At 43.6% G+C, this 21,319-nt stretch overlaps 1 protein-coding gene across 2 annotated transcripts; it reads right to left on the bottom strand.

Annotated features, from left to right (window-relative positions):
• Positions 1-4,689: 4,689 nt before the first annotated feature.
• Positions 4,690-20,508, bottom strand: SLC19A2 (solute carrier family 19 member 2). 2 transcript variants are annotated; one of them, XM_053386137.1, is made up of 6 exons: positions 20,204-20,508; positions 16,412-16,882; positions 10,291-10,513; positions 9,033-9,225; positions 5,613-5,754; positions 4,690-4,993 (listed from the first exon to the last, which is right to left on the bottom strand). In XM_053386137.1, the coding sequence occupies exons 1-6, from the start codon at positions 20,402-20,404 to the stop codon at positions 4,868-4,870; spliced, it is 1,356 nt and encodes a 451-aa protein (XP_053242112.1). In that variant the 5' UTR covers positions 20,405-20,508; the 3' UTR covers positions 4,690-4,867. The 2 variants fall into 2 exon arrangements, with proteins under 2 accessions (XP_053242112.1, XP_053242111.1); XM_053386136.1 differs by having other exon boundaries at positions 16,298-16,882; positions 20,204-20,492.
• Positions 20,509-21,319: the final 811 nt, after the last annotated feature.

Genomic DNA, 21,319 nt, shown 5'->3' with positions numbered 1-21,319 from the left:
GTCACGCAGGGCGGGAAATCCTCTCCCGCCGGCCTGCTCTGCTAAACTGAGGTTATATGTGGTAACTTGGCAAGGAAGGCATTTTACCGGTCAGCTTCAAGGTCGTTTAATGAGGGCTAGTGGCCTCTCGACCTCCTTCCCTCATGGCATCGGGGAGTAAAAAAGTATATTTATTACAACTGGGATACTTATCTGCGCCTATGATGAAAAAGTAATCTTGAGTGCATTTTTGACTTTCGAATTTAAATGGAATGATCTCAGATTGCGGGTTACGCTTATTCTAGAACTACCACTATTAACTTTTGTGCGTTTTTTGTTTTTTAAAAAAACGTATATTGTAAACTGCCTTTAGAACCTATTGGGAAGCAGACACCCATAACGAATAGCGGTATGGATGGATGGATGTATTCTCGTACTTCTGATTCATCTACAGTTGTACCTTGGTTCCCAATCTTAATCCGTTTCTGAAGTCTGTTCTAAAACCAAAGCGTTCTAAAACCAAGGTGCGCTTTCCCATAGAAAGGAATGCAAAATGGATTAAACCGTTCCAGACTTTTAAAAACAATCCCTAAAACAGCAATTTAACATGAATTTTACTATCTAACAAGATCATTTCTGGGTTAGGTTAATTTTAGGATTGGGTAAGCGTTGAGAGCAAGGATTAGAATTAGGGTTAGGGTCAGTGTTTTATGTTTTCTTGTGATTTTGATTCATTTGCGATTTGATTGCTCTTTTCAATTTGTTGTGTTGCTGCTTTTTCAAGACTTGCAAGTTTGTTGGCTATGTGGTTTTCTGGATAGTTTCAGTTTTAATTTTGAATGACAGCTGGGGAGCACGAAGCCTCCGTTTCCTAACTGAGAGATCTCCGCCCCCCCTGCTTTCATGGAAGTAGGAGCTGGATGGGGCTGCTCAGCTGGAGAGGTGCAGGCTCCGTCACACTTTTCCACTGAGGGGTGCGTAGCTGCGTTCATCTCAACGTACGTTTAAAGGAGCATCTCGTGGCAACGTGGAGACAGCCCAACAGCTGCCTCAGTGGCAGTTTAGGGGCTCTCAGATGCAGCTGCCGGGCTGCCTCCACCTTCGCCACCCCAGCAACTATTCCACCTGGCTGCCTTCCGGTGCTGCAGGGGCTCTGATGCTCTCCTCAAGGGAGAAGTTTAAAGGAGCCCCCAGCCGCAGACCCCTCAATGGCAAGTGTGAGGGAGCCTGCACCTCCCCAGCTGAGCAGCCCGATCTAGCTCCTATTCCCGTGGAAGCAGGAGCAGGGACACTCAAAACGGAAGTATGGCACTGAAAAGGAAGTGTAACACTCAAAACGGAACAGTTCGGATTCTGAAAAAAGTTCACATATCAGAACACTTACTTCCGGGTTTGCAGCATTCGATTTCCAGCTCGAGGCACCGAGGCACCATTCGCCTGGGGAGCTTGTAGTCAGAGCTGCCACAACGAACAGCTGTGCAAGCCTTTGGAGGCATCAGAGGAGGGAGAGAAGGAAAGAGGGACAGAGGCTAGTGTTGCCCACAGCAACCTATCATTCAAGGCACCCCAGGTTGCCACAGCACACTGGTTGAAAACCACTGTAATGTAGCTACATATATTTTCTTAAGCTATAGAGGAGTGTGTTTGATTTATTCTGCTAGCAAAATTTGGGAGCTGGATTTTCTCATGAAATTGTAAGAACTCTTGTTAAGATCATTTAATGTAATTATAACATTGCACTATTAATAACAAGCAAACTTTAAAGAATATCATAAAATAATTTTATTTGATTTAAAAAATAGGTTTGCCACTTGGCTAGAGTAGTGTTTTCCTATCCCAATACCATTACAACAATGCAAGAGAACCTGGAGCCATCTCCAAGCTTACATTCATCAGACTGGATTAGTGCTGCATAACCAGTTATGCAAATTACTACAAGGCAACTCTTAGGCAAGGAAGACATCTTGGTCATCTACATTATATTAACAGGATTTATCTAGAGATGAGGTCTTCTAGTTATTTCAGTTCCTCCCAGGAGGAACACAGAAGGCTAATCTAGAGTTGTGCGCTTTCCTTTAACATTCACATTTGCAGTGCAAGTAGCAGCTGAAGGGAAGCCTAGAGTTTAACTCTCTCCCTGTAAGTGTCACAACAAAACACCTCTCAGAAGATGCTGTTTTCATACCACAGAAGTTCCCCTTGACACCAAGGGAGGTTTCCCTTGAAATGCAAATAAAAGTAATTTTTATTAGGAACCCAGCAATAGGAGGAAGAGTTAAAACTCCTCTTCACAGACCCCCAGTCCCAAAGCTGCTCAGGCCTAACCTCAGTGCTTATTTATATATATATATTAATGCATGTAAATTACATTCATGAAATGAATGTCACATCTTGGTCCAGAGGCAATAAGAATTTGCTGCTTGATTATAGGTCCAGCTTCCTCTTTTGGTTACCCAACACTTCTCTCTCAAGCTTCTGAATGGGTGTGGATTCTCACCTGTTCCTGTTAACAATGTTTTCAAGTGTGTGTTTAAAGGAATCTAGGATTCACATGGCTATTTCCTCATCAACTTGAGTAAACTGTTACAATTACCTTAGGATGGATGGATGGATGGACGGCCTTGTTACTAAGAAATATTAGTCCTGTCAGTTTGTACCTAGAAATTGGTTTAGAAGCCAGACCTGCAGTTGGATCTCACCACAAAAGCAACTGCAAATATATTTGGCTTTTTTTGATGAGTTAGTTCTTGAACCTTCAATCCATTGCCTCCAATGAAAAACATATTTAAAATTAAAGTCCAAGTTAAAGCTCTCTGAACATTAGGGGAAATGGTATGCTTCACATATTATATAAAAGCTAAATCTCATATGATAGCCAGGGTCAGTACTGTAAATTCAGGAGTAATATCCATCCTTTCTTTCCATTTTCCTCATTTGGATTTTAATGTGGCAAAGAGAGCACTAGATGAACAAGTACTGGATACTTACAATGGACAGGACTTATACTTTACAAACTGGTTTTCCTACTTGCAGAGCACTTCTATCTTGAACATACAACAACCACACCACATGTCTGCTTGATTTACATGAATTAGGAAACACAACTAGCATTGGACTCCCAAAGTCTGCATACACAGCTAAAGAAAATGTGCAGTCTTCAGGTGTAAAACCTACTTATGGCTTTTAAGTTACATAGAAATGCTTTTCATGTTAAAGTATGTACCACTGACAACAGCTTCATTATTTGGGCTGGTCTAACATCCTTAGCAGCTTGCCAGGAAACAACTCTGCAATCCTGAGGCAAATGCTCCTTGTTACTAATTCATTCAACCCTCTCATTTGCAATTATTTTGCAAGCCACAGGAAGTAACTGTGGCCAAAGTAAGTGGACATGGAAGGGAAGAGGAAATAGAACATGTAATTTAGCAGCATCCCTGTTCCCCATAGTGTTTACAAACACAAACCATGTAAACACTCTTGCAGTGTAATCCCATTCCATATCCATCCTACAATGGAGGAATAGAATCAGAGATTCTAAATTCTTGAGGATGAGATTTCATCCAGTCAAACGCATTTGGTCACCACTGGAAAACATATTAGCAATAGTAAAGGTAAAGGTACCCCTGCCCGTACGGGCCAGTCTTGACAGACTCTAGGGTTGTGCGCCCATCTCACTCAAGAGGCCGGAGGCCAGCGCTGTCCGGAGACACTTCCGGGTCACGTGGCCAGCGTGACATCGCTGCTCTGGCGAGCCAGAGCCGCACACGGAAACGCCGTTTACCTTCCCGCCAGTAAGCGGTCCCTATTTATCTACTTGCACCCGGGGGTGCTTTCAAACTGCTAGGTTGGCAGGCGCTGGGACCGAGCAGCGGGAGCGCACCCCGCCACGGGGATTCGAACCACCGACCTTTCGATCGGCAAGCCCTAGGCGCTGAGGCTTTTACCCACAGCGCCACCCGCGTCCCCATTAGCAATAGAGGAAAATGCTAATCAAGGAAGTTTCAATAGAGGAAAATGCTAATCAAGGAAGTTTCAATTATTTGAATGAGTTAAGCAAAATAACATTACTGTTGTGAGAGTTCATTCTCCCAGATGTCATGAAAATCTACTGTGAAGTTGAAGAAAGCTTACAGGGAATCGAGGGGTAACTGAGGTTTTAAGGATGCCAAACCAAGCCAAATTTTCATCACGTGCTCCCTATATTATTTATGAATGAAGATGTAAAACTGTCATAAGGTCAGCAGGATAATCCATCTATTTAACCTTGCTGTGCAAGGGTAATCAAAGGAAGCTGAGCCTTTAGAAATATCAAAAGGCAGACAAGACATGACCTACTACATTGTGATATGTGTTTGCACATGTATATGATAAGTCTATTCAATATTCATGAGTTTGCATCTACCAGCCTTGGGAGAGTTCTTCTTCTGCTATGTCCAACTTGACTTAAGACTACTTTTGATATACCTCACTGCCTTAATATTTCTTCTATACCTGCAAAACCCAGCCTACCAAGACCCCTGTAACAGCATGAACTGGGCTAGTTTCAACAACACCTTCACTTCAATGGCTGATTTATGGGCTTGCCTGTTTCAGGAAGCAATCAGTAAACCTCAAGGATGCTTCTGACCATCTCTAGTTATGCAGTTTTTACCTAAAAGGCATTATCCAAGACCAATGTGTTGCATATAAAATTCTTACTTACGTAAGATATAAGTAAATAAATCTGTTCCTAATTTATGCTACTAATATAGTACAAACATGTATCACGACAATTTAGGTAACAGTCTTGAATTAACAGCATTTGGATACATTAATAAATAGGAACCAGCATATTTAAATAGATCCCCCTTCCCTAACACAGGGGCTTAACAAGTCCATATTCTTCATTTTAAGCACCATCTGTTGTTGCTTCATTTCTCCTCTCCTTCTTCCAGGATTTCCTGATAATACTGCATGTCCCACTGATAAAGAACACTACTGCTATGGCAGCAAAGTAGCCGGCATAGATCATGAACTGCAGGGAACAAAAAGAGAAGAGAGTGGTGAACTGAGAAGCAAAGTTCGTTAACCTAAATCAGGGCCAGTCCTACCATTAGGAAGGGTAAGACGGCTGGTAAGCTAATGTTGCACATCATAGGGCAGTAAACAGCCAATAAATAGTGCTATCTTCAGCACAATGGGAGGTTGGCAGTCACTATTTGGATTTTATGTCTCAGGCACTAAGATGGTGGGCTGTCTGAGCCATCATTTTATTATAATGAGTAAGAATCACATTTTGTGCTCGATTTTACACTCGCCACCCATTTTTGTCAATGCATTTATTAGGTATATCTAAATAGGAAGCAGTCTTGAAGCCAAGCCTGAGAGAAGCTTCCATTTCAAGCAAAACATGTGCAATGGTTTTATCTCCCGGCAACTCATTAAGACAGATAAGCATTCCCAACATGTATTAGAAAATGGGGTGTATGAAGGAAACCTCCTCCCCTCAGCAAGCATAGGACAAGGCACTATCCACCCCACAATGAAAAATTGTTGCAACCAGAATGACCTCTCAGGCCCTGAGGCAGACAAAAGGCTTTTACTAGGAAGGCTGTATACCCTCTTTTTTCCCACCCAGCCAAAATGGGCCTTACCTGTGTGAATATGTCCAGGCCAAGCCCTTTTGCATCAACAACAATCAATGTGAGCAGAGTCTGCAGTGCCAGGGCAATGAATGTATTGACGCCAAAAACAAGAGCATAGCGCTCTACACTTAGATTTGTTGCAATCTGGAAACTTCACAGAAAAAGAAGAAGAAATAGAGAGCATGAGTACTGAAAACAAAAGCCTCTTTTCAGGCAAACAGAAGAGATCCGCACAAGTTAATAATCAAAAGAGTTGGGATCATACAGGATCAGGGCAGCCAGTGTGCTGCCCTCCAGACATTGGATCCCAGCCAGCAACTCTTACCATCCTTCATCAGTGGCTATGCCGGCTGGGGTCCAATTTTTGGAGGGCACCAAGCTAGTTACCCTGGGACTAGATGCACCTGCCCATGGAAATATCCCAATCAGATATTTTAAAAGCAAATGAGTTATATATATGGGACCAAGGAAACAAGCTCATCCTCCATCCCATGGCTTGCTTTCATCCCAGTAACTTTTAATCTCAGCTGGGGTGACTCTTGTCATCAAAGCCCCCAGGGAGAAGAAGATGCATGGCAAGATACTTGCCTATGGAAAAGTAACCTACACGCAGGGAAGAAGTTATACCCCGTGCATCTCTTTTGCTTTTAAAAAACTGGATATTTTGCCTCTTTCTACATCGGGAGAGAAAGCTTTTTTTCAATCCTAAGGCTGCATTCCTTGTCAGCAACCTTTTGGAGACCACATAAAGGGGAGGAGTGTGCACATGCAAAATGAGCCAATCAATGGATACATGCAGGTCCTGTTTTCTGAACTCAATGCATTCCCAGGAAATCTCTCTTGCTCCTGATTTGTCCAAACCTCTTCCTTCCCTTCACAAACAGGTAAGGAAGTGGGCAAACTCAAGCTGTTCAGCTATCTGAATCAGCTGTTCATGTAGCAAGGTTTGTGTTCAGATACCTGAGATTTCAGATAACCTGCATATACAGTTCTACTAACTGCAGGATGCATTCCAGCCATACAAAAGCCAAGAAGTTCTTGCACATCCCTCCATCATCCTTCCAGGTAAGAACGAGGCACTACCACAATCCAAGGACACATTAAAGTCAGGTAAAATTACTTACAGAAAGTGTGGCCTATGGGAATGGGCCTGGCCTGGGGAGAGTCCCAAGAGTCAAACAGAGAGAATGGGAAAATCCCATTTGGTCCTTGAGCCTAAGGTTCCCCACCCCTGCTCTACATGATTAGTGGCAGCTCCAAATTTAATAACACAATGAAGTGCCACCATCATGTGTAATTTTGCCCTTAAATATTTGCATATGCAGTGATCTTATTGCTTCAACCCACAAACCAAAACACACACACATAGATGTCATTTCCCAGCTGAGTATATCAAAGGGAAAATCAAAGCAGTTGAGCTGGTTATACTATCCCAGCTTGTTCAATGGAGGAAATGGAGGCTGACATGCCCATTTGTAAAATGGGAACAGTGACCTAATTCAGTGCTGAGGAGGATAGACGAGGTGCTGAAATATTAACTGCCAGGAGCTCTAATGATAAAATGACTGATAAATTGCATAGAATTTGTAAACAGTGGGCAGAAGGGAGGAGCCAAGATGCACAATGGAGATGTGACTAGTTAATTCTGACTACAACTGAGAAGACTCAATGGGTGGGAAATCAGTCAGTCATTTTTGCCAACTAAGAATCACTGCTTCCCAGTGCAGCTGGTAGAGGGCCAAGCAAAACTAGGTTGAATCTGCAAAGCATCAGATCAGCCCAATCTGATGCACATTTATTATGAAGTAACTCCAATCATTCAATGGGGCTTACTTTTCTGAAAGCACACATAGAATTAATTTATACCGAAAATCAGGGTGTTCTTATCTGCATTTGCTCACTGGCACAGTTTTTCAGGGCAAGTTGTACAACAGCCTTCTCTGAAGGCTTTGAGAGAAATGGGTGGTCATCCAGATGTGGTTTTAAGCTTTTGGATGCAATAACTCCCACCCAACTCCAGTTTTGTAAGCAAAAAGCACTGTTCCAAAACAATAATGAACATCAGTTGGGAAGGACTGTAGCTCAATGGTAGAACACACGTTTCCCATGCAAAAATCCCAGCTTCAATCCCTCCTGGAAGGGCTGGGAAAGTTCTGTCTGAAACCCTGCAAAGCTGGTGCCAGTATCACTGGGGGGGAGTCTGTGGCCCTTCAGAAGTTGCTGGTTTACAACTCTCGTAATCCCAGACCATTGGCCATGCTGGTTGGAACTGACTGAAATTGGAATCCAGCAGAACTTCTGTTGAAATTACCAAGATAGCTGATCCAGCTCAGTAGAAGACAGTTTTCTTTGTTCCCACATGTAAACACATGAGTCTCTTGATAATACAGTTTCCCTTCCATGACAATTAAAAGATGAAAGCTATTGATACCTGTGTCCTTGCTATTCTTACTTATGTACTGTCTATAACTACTGCCCATTGCTCAGTATTCAGCTACTTTATAGTACCTGCAGTAACTAGGACAATCTGTCTTAGTTTGTGTGCTTTCCTGAACTATTGCATTACACTGCAAAATGAATTATGCAAACCCACAACATAGCTGATGCATGTGAAAACACTGCTTACAAAGCACTTATTGCTCTTCCTAACTTTCACCTTTATCCAAACAAATAAGCTTGGAAGAAACCCAACACATGAGGATATCATAATATGGAGAATCTATTTTTAATTCTGACATTTCTGGTTGCCAGTGTCTTACTGGCTGCATGCCCAAAGTCGCAGTCATTTGGCATGACAGCAATTAGATGTGCACTGCCAGAAAAATAAAAAGACAAATGGTTGCATAAGACAGGCTGGAAACCCCAGGCCTAGTTTCAAAGTGACACCAGGTATGCAAACCCGACTTTACATTGAAAACAGAACCCTCATCTGCTACGTGCAACATTAGTAACTCAATTCAAAACAAAATGTCAGGCACTTTTTCTTACATAACCATAGAATCAAAAGAGTTGAAAGGGACCGCGAGCATCGTCTAATCCAACCCCCTACAATGCAGGAATCTTTTGCCCAACCCGTGGCCCTGAGATTAAGAGTCCCATGTTCCACCAACAGAGCTCATGTTTAAATTAGGCCACAGAATGTAAACAGCACAGATTGAATAAAAGTACCCGCTGTTCTTTGCTTATATTACAATTTTCTGATTTCAGGCTGAATTGACCTGATTGACTTGTGCTCCAGCAGACATAATTGAACAAGGCACTGCATTCTAAAATTCAAGAATCTAGATGCACGTTGATTGCCTTTGCTTGTTTGACATTCTTAAATGCAGAACATCAATTCAGTGCTTACAACGCACTACAGCTCTGTGCTGAGTTTACTGAAACATGGATGATAAATTATAAACTGTCAGTTTGCAAAGATCTACTTACGTTGCAATTGTGATGAGCAGCATATAAACAATTCGGAATACTATGTACGCAGCATAGCAGACCCAGATGTTATGAACACTGTCCATGATATACACGGCGGCAGCAATGCAGAGGGAAAACATGGCTAAGGCTATCTCGCCCCAGGTAGCCCAAGATGTTTTTATGTGGCCCACAACAAACACAGCCACAGCTCCTGTAAGTGCAAAAAACAAACTGTATTTAGCTAGCCTTTAGGGCAGGGTTGCCTAATCTGTGGCCCACATCCACCACTCATCCCCCCCCCCCAGTTTTTGTGGCCACCCAAAAGACACATCCCTGAAATATGTCATTTTACATATATATAATAATAAATTGGGGCGAGACATCCCCCCGCCAAACACACACATACCCAAAATTGTCTTCTAAATACAGTGGTACCTCGGGCTAAGTACTTAATTCGTTCCGGAGGTCCGTTCTTAACCTGAAACTTCTTAACCTGAAGCACCACTTTAGCTAATGGGGCCTCCTGCTGTTGCCGCGCCGCCGGAGCACAATTTCTGTTCTCATCCTGAAGCAAAGTTCTTAACCTGAAGCACTATTTCTGGGTTAGCGGAGTCTGTAACCTGAAGCATATGTAACCCGAGCTACCACTGTAGAAGTAAAATTGGCCACACCCACTTTGATATGTGACTCCCTTGTCATAGGTCATTGTGGCCCTCAGCCCAAAAAAGTTTAACCATCCCCATTTCAGGGCTTTTACAGTTATATGGTGCAAGCAGGCTTGAGAATTTTGAGGGCAGAGAGAAAAGAGGTGGGAGGTTAATGTAGAAATGTTGCCCAGTACTAGCAGTTACAATCATTACTCAATTGTGGTTGTGCACAAAAGCCTGTGTAAGCATCAGCCTATTGCTCCAACTGGTGTTGCATTGGTCATATTCATGTACCAAACCTGGGCATACTTTGCTTGGGTAAAGCTCCTCAGGAGGTTGCTATAAACACTATCATCTCCAGACAGAATTTCAAAACACTAAATTGCTAGCAAAAGCAAGTGAGTCATCACATGCACACATCGTATGAAACTCACTCAACAGTAATTTAAGGGAGTGCCGTTTACGGGAAAGGGTCTCTTGCTCGAAAGAGGAAAGCACCAGTTTTGGCAGCTGCACAATGCACATACCCTGTAGGTAAGGTATGTTTAGTCCTTTAGATCCAGTGCTTAACATAGTCCCATAGCATAGCTCTTACCTCTTTAAAAAAAATAGTTACAGAGGGAACTTACCCAACAGTGTGGAAACAGCCTCTACACCACCGTTATAGATTGGAGAGGTCTGAGAAGGCAGCACTTTTTCCCATAGACCTTGAGCATAGTTTATGACTTGGAAGTAACCACATGTTGAGAGCGCCCACCAAACAGACCAACACAACAGAGGCCGGGACGAGTAGCACCGAAGGAAGTCCTGCCAGAGCTCTTTGATTACTTTCACAATGTCCACTCTCTCCTCCTGCATAGATTTAAAACACACACAAAATTCAGCTAATCTTTCTGTCAGTTACTTGCATGTACAACAGCACAATAGGAAGAATACAGATCTAAATAGGGCTAAAGATATAAAACTGTCTCCTATTCAAGAAGAAGCACCACCAGAGAGCCCCTGGCTATCTTTCCAATAAAAAGATGAATCCATAACAGTGAAACTGAAGACCAATAGTTCAGATACATTCGTGGGGTTGGACTAGATGACCCTAGGGATCCCTTCCAACTCTACAATTCTATGATTCTATGGTCCTTTTCTCATCCTGGATTGGGCCCTGCCTGATTATACATGCCACCACAATTCTTTTTGATCTTTGAATAATTGTACAAAAATAGCCTGTTTGTGCTAGGAAAAAAACTGCATGATGGAATCTGGGTAGAGAGGTAAAAAGGTTGTGTGGTGCACAGAGACATCATACGAACTGGCCACCCAAAATCTTCAACTGTTAATACGTTGCTACCTACAGTATTAAACAAATATAATATTCCTGCTTAGAAAAGAGTCTATGCCATGTATGGACAAAACAATGGGATGGCAGGATAGTGGCTTTGGGTGGAGAATTAGTTGAAGAAATATGCAATTCTGGGGTGAAGATGGACAGCGCTAGTTCCTGCTAGCCATATCCCATATACTCAACATTCAACATGTAGTAGAAAGTGGGTCATTTAAATAATGGGGCAGCAATGGTTGGACACATGGAGAATTCTACAAAAACCACTTGGCAAACCCTGTGCCCAGAACTTCCAAGGCCCAGGGCTTGCAACGCTTGCTCAGCCCTGCACACCACGACTCCCAAACACCCTACAATCGGCTGTAACACATGGAATCCTTGCCTATACTCTGTGCAGGTAAACATTTACTCTATGGCTGAGGTCAAACAGCCAAAGGTTCATAGCATGCCAGTTGTTTTTAACAAGGGAGACTATTTATATGCTTGATCCCAACTGCCCATGACCAAGGTGCTGTAGTAGGTGACGCATTTGCTCTCTGCCTTAGTTCCTTTCCGATAAATAAAAACAGCCACAGTCCCCACGGGATTGCTATGACTACGATCAAGATAAGAATGATAATACTCTTTGTATATTCAGCTATGGGGAATTATTACAGCTGAACTAAAAGGTGCAGGATGCTAAGCCTTCACCTCCAGCAAAAACTGCACAGATACCCTTCAAGCAATTAAGGGGGAGGGTACAAGCACAGCCAGCCAGCCAATGAGGTGGGGTGAGGAAGCTGCCCCCAAGAGGCAACACACCCTTTCCACTACCCAGCTTTGCCACTGGTCTCCCCAGCCTCTAGGGGCAGAGAGGGACCGGCAGCAAAGTTCTGTGAAATGCCTCCCCTGCTGCTGAGTCGATGAGAGAAGAGGTGTTCCACCACCCAGCTTGGCTGCCATGTGTGGAAGGGAGATTCCCCCCTCCACACATACGTACACACACACCAGCCCAGAGACGGGGCAGGGCTTTGCACCAGCTTCTTTTGAATGGAGAAGTCGATGCAAAGCCGCATCAGATGACAGGAGGAGGAGGATCCAGAAAGGATTCATTCACACACACACACACACACACACACACACAGTGGGAGACGCCACAAGGGCTTCTTGAGTAGCCCTCACGGAGTCTGCCCCCCTCCATTGCAGGCGGCAGCATAATATTTCACCTTGTGCATACAGAGCGAAGACAATGGTAGCCTAAAAAGCACTACTCCTTGCTGTCAATTGGCTGTGCTAGTTAATATGCCTGATTAACTAAAATCAGTGGGTCATTTTCAACCAGGTTTTACTCAGAGTACACCTATTTATATTCACTGACCTAACTTAGTCATGTTCATTACTCTGAGTAAAACTTAGTTTAGTATCACCCAGTATATTCCCAGAACAATTTTTTTAAAGCATTGGAGAAGCAGCTTTTCAGAGACTAAACAGGCAACAAACAAGATGAGCAACTTTCCCTCCCACAATTGAAACAAGCAAGCACTCCGCTCAGCCCTAATATTTAAAACCACATACTTTTTCAACGTACATCCAACTGAGGTAGGGCTGTAACTTATTAAGAAACAGCTGCCATGATTACTCAATAGTGTGTTGGGGAGGGAGGGAGGCTTGTTTAATTTCACTGTACACAGGTTGTACAATGATGATAAAGGTATTATTATTATTATTATTATTATTTTGAAATACTCGGCAAAATGTGCCAAAAAATACACAGGCAATGGATATGCCACATAATCATAAAAAAGAGATTGTAGAGAGGACTCAGAACCCGCCATCTTTAGTCAATATATGACAGCGGACAGCTAGTAGCCCAATCCCTTAGGGAACCTGTAACCCACCGGACGTTATTGAACTATACTTCCCATCATCTCTGTCCAGTGGCCATCCAACAACAGGAGTAATACAGGCTAGGCCACATGTGGTTTAAAGCCACAATCAAAGAATGCCTAACCACATCTGCTTATTACTGAAGAAACAAGCTAGGGCACATCCAATGGTACAAGGGAATTATGTTTCTCATGATGGGAGCCAAGCAAGCTTAACACGCTTAAAATCAATGGAGAGAATGGCTGTACACTGCTGCTAGTTACTCTAGCTAACTCTTTTTTCCCACAGGGACAAAGCAATGTTTATTTACATTCTATGGCTTTTTAATTTTTTTAAAAAAATAATATTTATTAAGAGTTTAAAGATTACAAAAAAAAGAGTTAAACAAAACAGAATACAAGAAAAACAAAAACACTACTTATCTTAACAAAACAAAAACAGAAACAATTAAAAACACATCCAATATTTCCATATCTTATCTTTCATTTACTTGTTTCAGCGACCTCCTCGCACCTCCCTTTTTGGTATTCCAGTTCAGTTAGCTATTTCAGCAAATCCTTTCCATCTTCCTCAGTTTTCTGTCCTATAATTTATCTTAACACAATCTAACCTTATTTTTCCCTTTAGTCCATTAACAATCTATTTTTACTTAATTCTTTGTAACATTTCTGCTAAAGCCATATAACTTCATTCCAGCATCCTTCTAACATTCACACTCTATGGCTTTTTAAATGTGTTTGTGGGAGGGAGTTATTGGTTTGTTTGTTTTTTATTTTGTTATGTATCATTTTGTATTTTAATGTTGTGAACTGCCCTGTGATCTTCGGATGAAGGGTGGTTTACAAATTTAATAAACAATAATATTTCCTCCACCTTTTACTGATGAAATGGCTAGCAAAGTACGGTAAGTCCCGAAGCAGCGTGACTGCACAGTAAGACTCACAGCAAGAGTTGCAAGTGGTATGCTGCTGCTGTAGTAATTTATCGCACAGCGGCTCTGAGTGAATGTAACTTTTCAAGGTGAACAAAATGTGATTTGTGAACAAAAGAGAAAGGATAACTTTCCCAACAGTAAAACTCATGGGCAGCTTGGAGCAGGTTTACCGGAAAAAGGGGGAAATTCCAATACTGCCCCACACCTAAATTCAGATCCAGTGTTTTACTAAAGTTTTAGAACTTGCATTTTTAAGAGCATTCAAGCTGTTTTTAGAGAGTAAAAAGCCTATTAATGGCAGTCTAGTTTCCGATTCCTTAAGTGGGACACAAAACATATGCTGGAGCAAGTGTACAAATTCTGCAAAAACTGGCCAACATCAACACCTATTCACCAACCTGACACCCTCCAAATGCTGATGCCCTCCAAATGCTCCAAAATCATGCTGTGCTGCACAGTGGTGCCAAAGAAAACATACTGCCTTCAGTTTTCATGAACTAAGGAAACACAAGTTCCCTCCTCAGCACAGGATAAAGAGGAGCAACTATAGAGGTCTATACTCAAAGACAGGGAAAAAAAATGCAGACCGCCAATACCCTAGCAGACTGATGCAAGATCTGCATGTGTATTCTCTCCTCTCTCTCAGAGCCTGCTGCCTGGAATCTATAATCTGTAGGGTTCCACCAGGATGTTTAAGATTATATGTGCTTAGGCCAAGACCAAGTTGTATTTGCAGTTTGCTTGTGTACACAGCCTGCAGATAAGGGGCTTTTTTGCCATTCCCTATAACTAAAGGGACGCGGGTGGCGCTGTGGGTAAAACCGCAGCACCTAGGACTTGCCGATCGCATGGTCGGCAGTTCGAATCCCCGCGGCGGGGTGCGCTCCCGTCGTTCGGTCCCAGCGCCTGCCAACCTAGCAGTTCGAAAGCACCTCCGGGTGCAAGTAGATAAATAGGGACCGCTTACCAGTGGGAAGGTAAACGGCGTTCCGTGTGCTGCGCTGGCTCGCCAGATGCAGCTTGTCACGCTGGCCACGTGACCCGGAAGTGTCTGCGGACAGCGCTGGCTCCCGGCCTGTAGATTGAGATGAGCGCACAACCCTAGAGTCTGGCAAGACTGGCCTGAACAGGCAGGGATACCTTTATCTTTACCTTTATAACTAAAGAATCTCTTTTTAGAATGGACTTTTTCTCCATTCAGAACTCTCACTTCAACATCAGTGCACTGAGTAGGCTGGTGGACACAGCACTGACAATACATTCAACTTTCAATGTATAGAATACTAGAATACAATATGAAAACACCTGAGTTGCAAAATGTCGGTAGAAGGCATGGGTGGGGAGAGATGAAGGAATGAGAGAATAGGAGAGGAGGAGGAACAGTATTAGCCTATACCAGAATACACTGTTGTGCTAATTTACATAGAACTGAAGAAAGCGCTGCCATCTATCCATACAGGTTCCCTCAGCTTCATGCTAATCCTCTGCTAGGGAAGCAGAGCTTGACTGGGAAACTTTAATTCCATGGAATGCTAAGAGCTTTAATTACCAATTGTAGCCTAGCAAACAAAACAAGAACAAAAACACAGAACCCTTTCTGGCCAAGGGACAGGATTTTGAAAAAGTAATTTCTAGATTTGTTTGCACAATTGCAGAAGTTTGCTTTCTGCTGAAGTGCTCATTCAGGCTTCACTATGTCCTGCAAACTCCTTTAGAAGCATCTCCACACAAGTGTCTCACTTTTTCTGACCCAGTCTTCACTTCATTGGTTCTTATCTCTGGACCTAGTTTACCCTGACAATTGGCCAAAACTTCTCCATAGGCTCTCCTAAGAAGCTTGTGGTAGCATCTGTACTTGCGAAGAATGTCTACAGTTTAAAGGTATCATATTCTTAAGATGGGTTCTGAAGCCCACCTTCAGAAACACACAAGAATACCTGTTCTTGGAGCTACCACCTCTCCTCCCCAGCAACAATAGATTCCCAAAAGAATCTGCTTTCTTCTCTCAGGCCTTTTTTATTTTTATGTTCCTATGGAATGGTTAGTGTTTTTAGCATAAGCATTTGATGGTTCCAGTTTCTGCACTCTGTACAGTATTTGATTGTGCCTGATTTTTGTATTTGGCTTTTATGCTGGCTTGTTTTACGCAATTGTAGGTTTTTATTGTAATACTATATTTTTCTCCCTTTGAATACCTAGAAAATTCATTTAACGAGGCATCTCATAAACAAGAATAATAAATTGGAAGTTAATAAAACTGGCATATTTGATTGGCCTGAACTTGTACGTGTTCCAGGAGGCAATAGGACTCCACTGCCAGAGGCATGCTGAAGATCACATCCCCAGAATTTAAAGTGATCAGACACCTGAAAACCCAATGAACTGCCCTGACATGCCACAAGCAACAGACAATGTAATGGTCAGTTAACCCAACAGAGATGTTCTGTGCAATGAGAGAGCTGCACCTTCCATTCCCCTGGAAAACAGAATTATTGCTTACCTGTTGCACTGCTGGATGCTCATCATCTCTATTTAAAGGGATCTCCGATTCAACATCTTCCCACCCAGGAACCCTCTTTAAGGCAGGATCTACCACCTTCGTTTCCTTACTGACCTGGGTGCTTGACTGGCGATGGTGAAAGAAAAGGCTTTTCTGTGGCATGGGCAGAAACCAGGCCATGGCGAAGGCAACGGACACGGCAGTGAGAGAGATCACATTCAAATTGAACAGAGGCCAGTCAAATACAGACACCAGGATTTGTCCAGAAACAGAGCCCACTGTAAAACCCACAAGTGTAGCACTCCGACAGTAGCTTGTGACTTTTTGATACAACGTTAGGTCCACAACGCTATAGATGTAGGAATAATAGGCAATTTCTGTGGCAGTCACCAGTCCATAGAAGAACTCCAGGAACTGAATAGCCAGCAGTCCTTCTGCATAAAGCAGCATAAACCATGTCACTATAAGGCTTAGTCCTTGTAGAAGGATGACAGGCTTGTAGCGGAGATAGTCTGTTGCCAGGAAGACAGGAAAGAGCAGCACCAAATAGGAGTAAGTCCATACTGGATAAATTTCATTGAAGACCTAAATGAAGAAGAAAAAGATATGAACATTTGTTAACAGAAAATTCATATTCTAACAGGTATAATTTACAGCTCTTTCAAATCCAAGCTTTTGCATAACATCAAACTGTGCAAGGGGTAGTTGCCAAGCAAATTCTCTCTAGAGAGGCTATCATACAGTCAGAGTCCCTTAGAAAGCATGGAGCATCTGATGGCATTTGGTAGTCATTTCTTAGAGAGGGAAAATGGAGAATGAGAAGAGTATGCTTGCTGGTCCACACTGCAACCTCACTCCATCACCCCAGTGTGATTGTAGAAGAAACAACCTCAGGAAGAACAGCTATTTTCCCCCTCATGTTTCCCTATTCATGGTTTTAGGATTGAGTCAGAGATATCCTGCTCTGTTAAGGAAAGGATGGGCAACCTGTGGCCTTCCAGAACTTCTTGTTGGACTCCAACTCCCACTAGTCCCGGGCTTCATGGGTAATATTCATGGCTGATAGGAGTTGCAGTTCAGCTAGAGAGTCAGAGGCTCCCCATCCCTGTATTCAGGCTCCACCCCACTGACCTTTACACACAGCTGCAAGGAATTATTTTTATGTGTTCACTGCAGAAAAATAAACTTGTGCTGGCTAGAGTGGGGGAGGGAGAAGAGAAGGTAAAATAGGTTAAGAAGAGTGGTGCAAAATCAAAGTTTCAGAAGCAGTGCCTTACTAGGGTTGGCTGGCATGACACTTTATTAATCTCAGGCTTGGACACTGCAGTAGTAGTACAGGCTGATATTTCCAGCTTGAAATGTACCAAATACATACTGAAACAGAGTGCACGTGGGGTTAGTTGGAAAAGGCAATAGAAGATGACCCTGTAATGTTTACAAGCTCATTTGCACGAAAAAGTTATGTGTTGTTGTTTTTTAATCTTCACTATGGAGAACAAGCACACAAACCTAGAAGAACAGAATTGAAAATATGGAGTCACACACAGCTAATCGAAACAACAGTCACAAAAGATTTGTTGCAAGAAAGATCAAGATGTATAAAAAGGAGCAGTGAGCTGAGTAGATAAAAACTTGTAAGACTGGATATTTCAGAACCTTATCACAAAATCTACAGTCAATTTTGCTGTCATCTGCAAGAGTCAGGATAAAATCATTTGCAAGGACTTACAGATTGCTAAAGGTTGAGACAGTCTGCATTATTTCATTGTCATTATTCATAAAAGGTAAAAAAAAACCCAGTTAAAAAACTGATAGAGGTAGGAGAACTATGGAACTTGTTTCATGATTTCTACTTAGAAAGTATCCAAGTGACAGGTGTCCTACGCATTACAACCTTGCAATACCTGTCTCCAAGGGCAAAATTTTAAAAGTATGGTTTCTCATAAATAAGTCCTATTCAGATCAATGGGATTACTCCTTGGAGAGTATGTTAATGATGCAGTCTTCAACCAGCAAAGGTCTACCTGTTCATTATGGCGCATTACTGAAATTGGTCCTTTAATTGTTTCCTGGACGGATTTTCTCCCTACTAAAGGTGTTCAGCCCTTTAATGACTAGTTTCCTAAATTCAAATGGCATTATTTCCTGTCCTGTTTACCTTTGTTTTTATTAGCTTTCCTTCTGCAAAAAACAGAAATGAATTTACTTATTTTTAAGAAAATGAAGGTCAAGCATGTGCACTCTCTCCAAAACGCAGACAATACATCCCTTGAAAAACTGAAGCAGGGACCAGGTGCCAAAAGCGACCACAGGTTTAGATGAGGTTGAAGGCCAGCAGCACACCGACTGCAGATTCTCTCAACAACTTTGAGTCAACCAGCTTGTGCTGATGGTGATGGGGAACAAAGGTAAGCTCCCCAAGCCCTCAACCAAGGGTCAATAATGCTTAATCCATGCAAGATGGCCTAGGGCTGCAGCTTGGAAGAACTGCTGCAGGCCAAGGCTTGAATGAGAAAACACTAAAATGCAACAGGCAGCAACTGAAGTCTCCATAATAACTGAGTGAATGACGGCAATTCCAAAAACAGTTACAGTAGATGCAAGTTTGAACTAGGTGAGGGATGGGCAGGAGATAGAGCAAGATCTTCTGGTAGCAATTATATCACTCATTTGTACTACCACCATGCAAATCATAGAATCATATAATTGTAGAGATGAAAGGGACCACAAGGGCCATCTATTCCAACCACCTGCAAAGCAGGAATCTTTTGCCCAAGGTAGGGCTTGAACCCATGACTCTGAGATTAAGAGTTTCATGTTCTACCAATATGGTTAAAAATTATGAAATGGGTCTCCAAATACATGTTTGGGTTAAAAGTGGGTTCTGGGTCTGAAAAGTTTGAAGCGTATGGCTCTATAGGATTCTGCAGTAGATCAACAATGATTTTTGAATCCAAGTCTGGGATAGCTGAGTTGGTAGCGCGTGAGACTCTTAACCTCAGGGTCGTGAGCCTGAGCCCCACTTTGTGCAAAAGATTCCTACATTGCAGGGAATCGACCTAGATGATTCTTGGTGCTCCCTTCTGACTCTACAATTCTATGATTCCAAGTCGTCTAACAAAGGATTATACTGTATACTCCCATTATACTCTACTTCTGAAATTAAGGAAGCAGAGGTGTTCACATGAGGAAAGGACTTTTCTTAAATAAGGATTATGAGCTATATTGATTTCCGGCACTCAAAATAAATGTGTGGGCTCAGGATTCTTTAATTCTAAGTGCATGCCTTTTGCACAAGATTCCAGTAAAAATATAAGTAAGCAAACCCACCCTGATCTGTCAACCTCTGCATACTATGCAGTATACCAGTGACAGCAGGACCCCATCGCAGGCTAATGACGCAAGAAAAGTCCCCGTACTTTTAGTAACCGTTTGGCAAGTCGAAGTCAGCAGATCCACCTGCTGCTGCTCAGGACAGTGCCAAACTTTCCCGCCGCGACATCCGCTTTCCCTCCCGCTTCCACCAAGGGGATCACGCGCTTATGAATCTACCCGTAATTCTGACTTCCCCTATAGCTCCAGCAGCCAGCCATTCATCCATGCCGAGTCCCCGGAAACTTTAGTTTTCCAAACCAAGGGGGGTCGGGGGGGGGCTTCAGCCTACCTGGAACCCATACCCGCAATAATTCGGCGCTAGGAAAGCGTCCTCTGCACATGTTCAAGAGCCCTCTCTCCTTAGCAGGACCGACGGCTGAGGCGGAAACACAAAGCCCCGGGCTACTAGCACTGAAGGGAGTAAAGCTCTACAGACCTCGGTCGGGCTTACTTCCGAGGAGACCCCCCCCCGGACGAATCTCCTCTTCGAAATGCTACGGACTAAAAATGCCGCCGCCGCCCCCGGAATACCTGAGTCTCGGTGAGGTTCTTGTCCGGCCCCAACAGGTAAGGCGTGAGGAAAGGTTCCGACGGCCGCAAGCTGGCGAAGAAGCCGTAGCCGCACAGCACCGCCGTGGGCAAAGCCCAGCCGAAGGCGCGCGGAGCCCGCCCCGCGCGGCGAGGCAACAGCACGCGGGACCGGAGCCCGTCCAGGACACCCTGCGCTTCCATCCGACGAGCCCCGCGATGGGGCGTCTCCGCGTACGTCCCTCTCTCTCTCTCTGAAGCGCGCCGCTCGCTTGACTCGCACAAATCTGCGCCGCTGCCCACGCGGCCGAGCGCCAAAGGCACCTTGGCCCTGCGCAGTAGCGCGCGCGGGAGGCACGCCCCGCAACTTCCGGTGTCGGTTCGGGTTTTTTTTGTGGTGGTGGGAGCGGGGGACGGAAATCTCTGTTCGCCCCCGCGGAGCGTTGTAAAGAAGTGCAATGCGGAGGGCTCAGGAGGCGGTCGTTGAATTGGGATTTAAAGAACTGCACCTTTGCTGCAACCTGATAGGTGTGGCTTGCGGGTGTCCCCACACCACACACACACACATAGATACACTGGGCTCTCTGTTTTATTTTTTAATAAACATATGCCGAAGGGGCTTGAATAACTCAGAGAAGCTATGAGCTATGCCGTGCAGGGCAACCCAAGGTGGACAGGTCATAGTGGAGAGTTTTGACCAAACGTGATCCACCTGCAGCAGGAACCGGCAAGCCACTCCAGTATCCCTGCCATGAAAACTCCATGGACAAAGACAAAAGGCATAGATATGGTTTTCCCAGTAGTGATGTATGGAAGTGAGAGCTGGACCATAAAGAAGGCTGATCACCGAAGAATTGATGCTTTTGAATTATGGTGCTGGAGGAGACTCTTGAGAGTCCCATGGACTGCAAGAAGATCAAACCTATCCATTCTTAAGGAAATCAGCCCAGAGTGCTCACTGGAAGGACAGATCCTGAAGCTGAGGCTCCAATACTTTGGCCACCTCATGAGAAGAGAAGACTCCCTGGAAAAGACCCTGATGTTGGGAAAGACTGAGGGCACAAGGAGAAGGGGACGACAGAGGACGAGATAATTGGTTGGATAGTGTTCTCGAAGCTA

This window comes from Podarcis raffonei, chromosome 4, assembly GCF_027172205.1.
Source record: "Podarcis raffonei isolate rPodRaf1 chromosome 4, rPodRaf1.pri, whole genome shotgun sequence".
Taxonomy (NCBI): Eukaryota; Metazoa; Chordata; class Lepidosauria; order Squamata; family Lacertidae; genus Podarcis; species Podarcis raffonei.
This window is presented reverse-complemented; position numbering and strand designations above follow the sequence as displayed.

What these genes read in the sequence shown, in the direction of transcription:
- SLC19A2 (XM_053386136.1), bottom strand. Translation starts at nt 20,404, where the DNA reads ATGGAAGCGCAGGGTGTCCTGGACGGGCTCCGGTCCCGCGTGCTGTTG. An exon ending in CTGCTCATCACAATTGCAAC is followed by an intron (nt 5,755 to 9,032) that starts GTAAGTAGATCT and finishes TTTTCTGTGAAG; the next exon opens with TTTCCAGATTGCAACAAATC. An exon ending in GCCTGGACATATTCACACAG is followed by an intron (nt 4,994 to 5,612) that starts GTAAGGCCCATT and finishes TGTTCCCTGCAG; the next exon opens with TTCATGATCTATGCCGGCTA.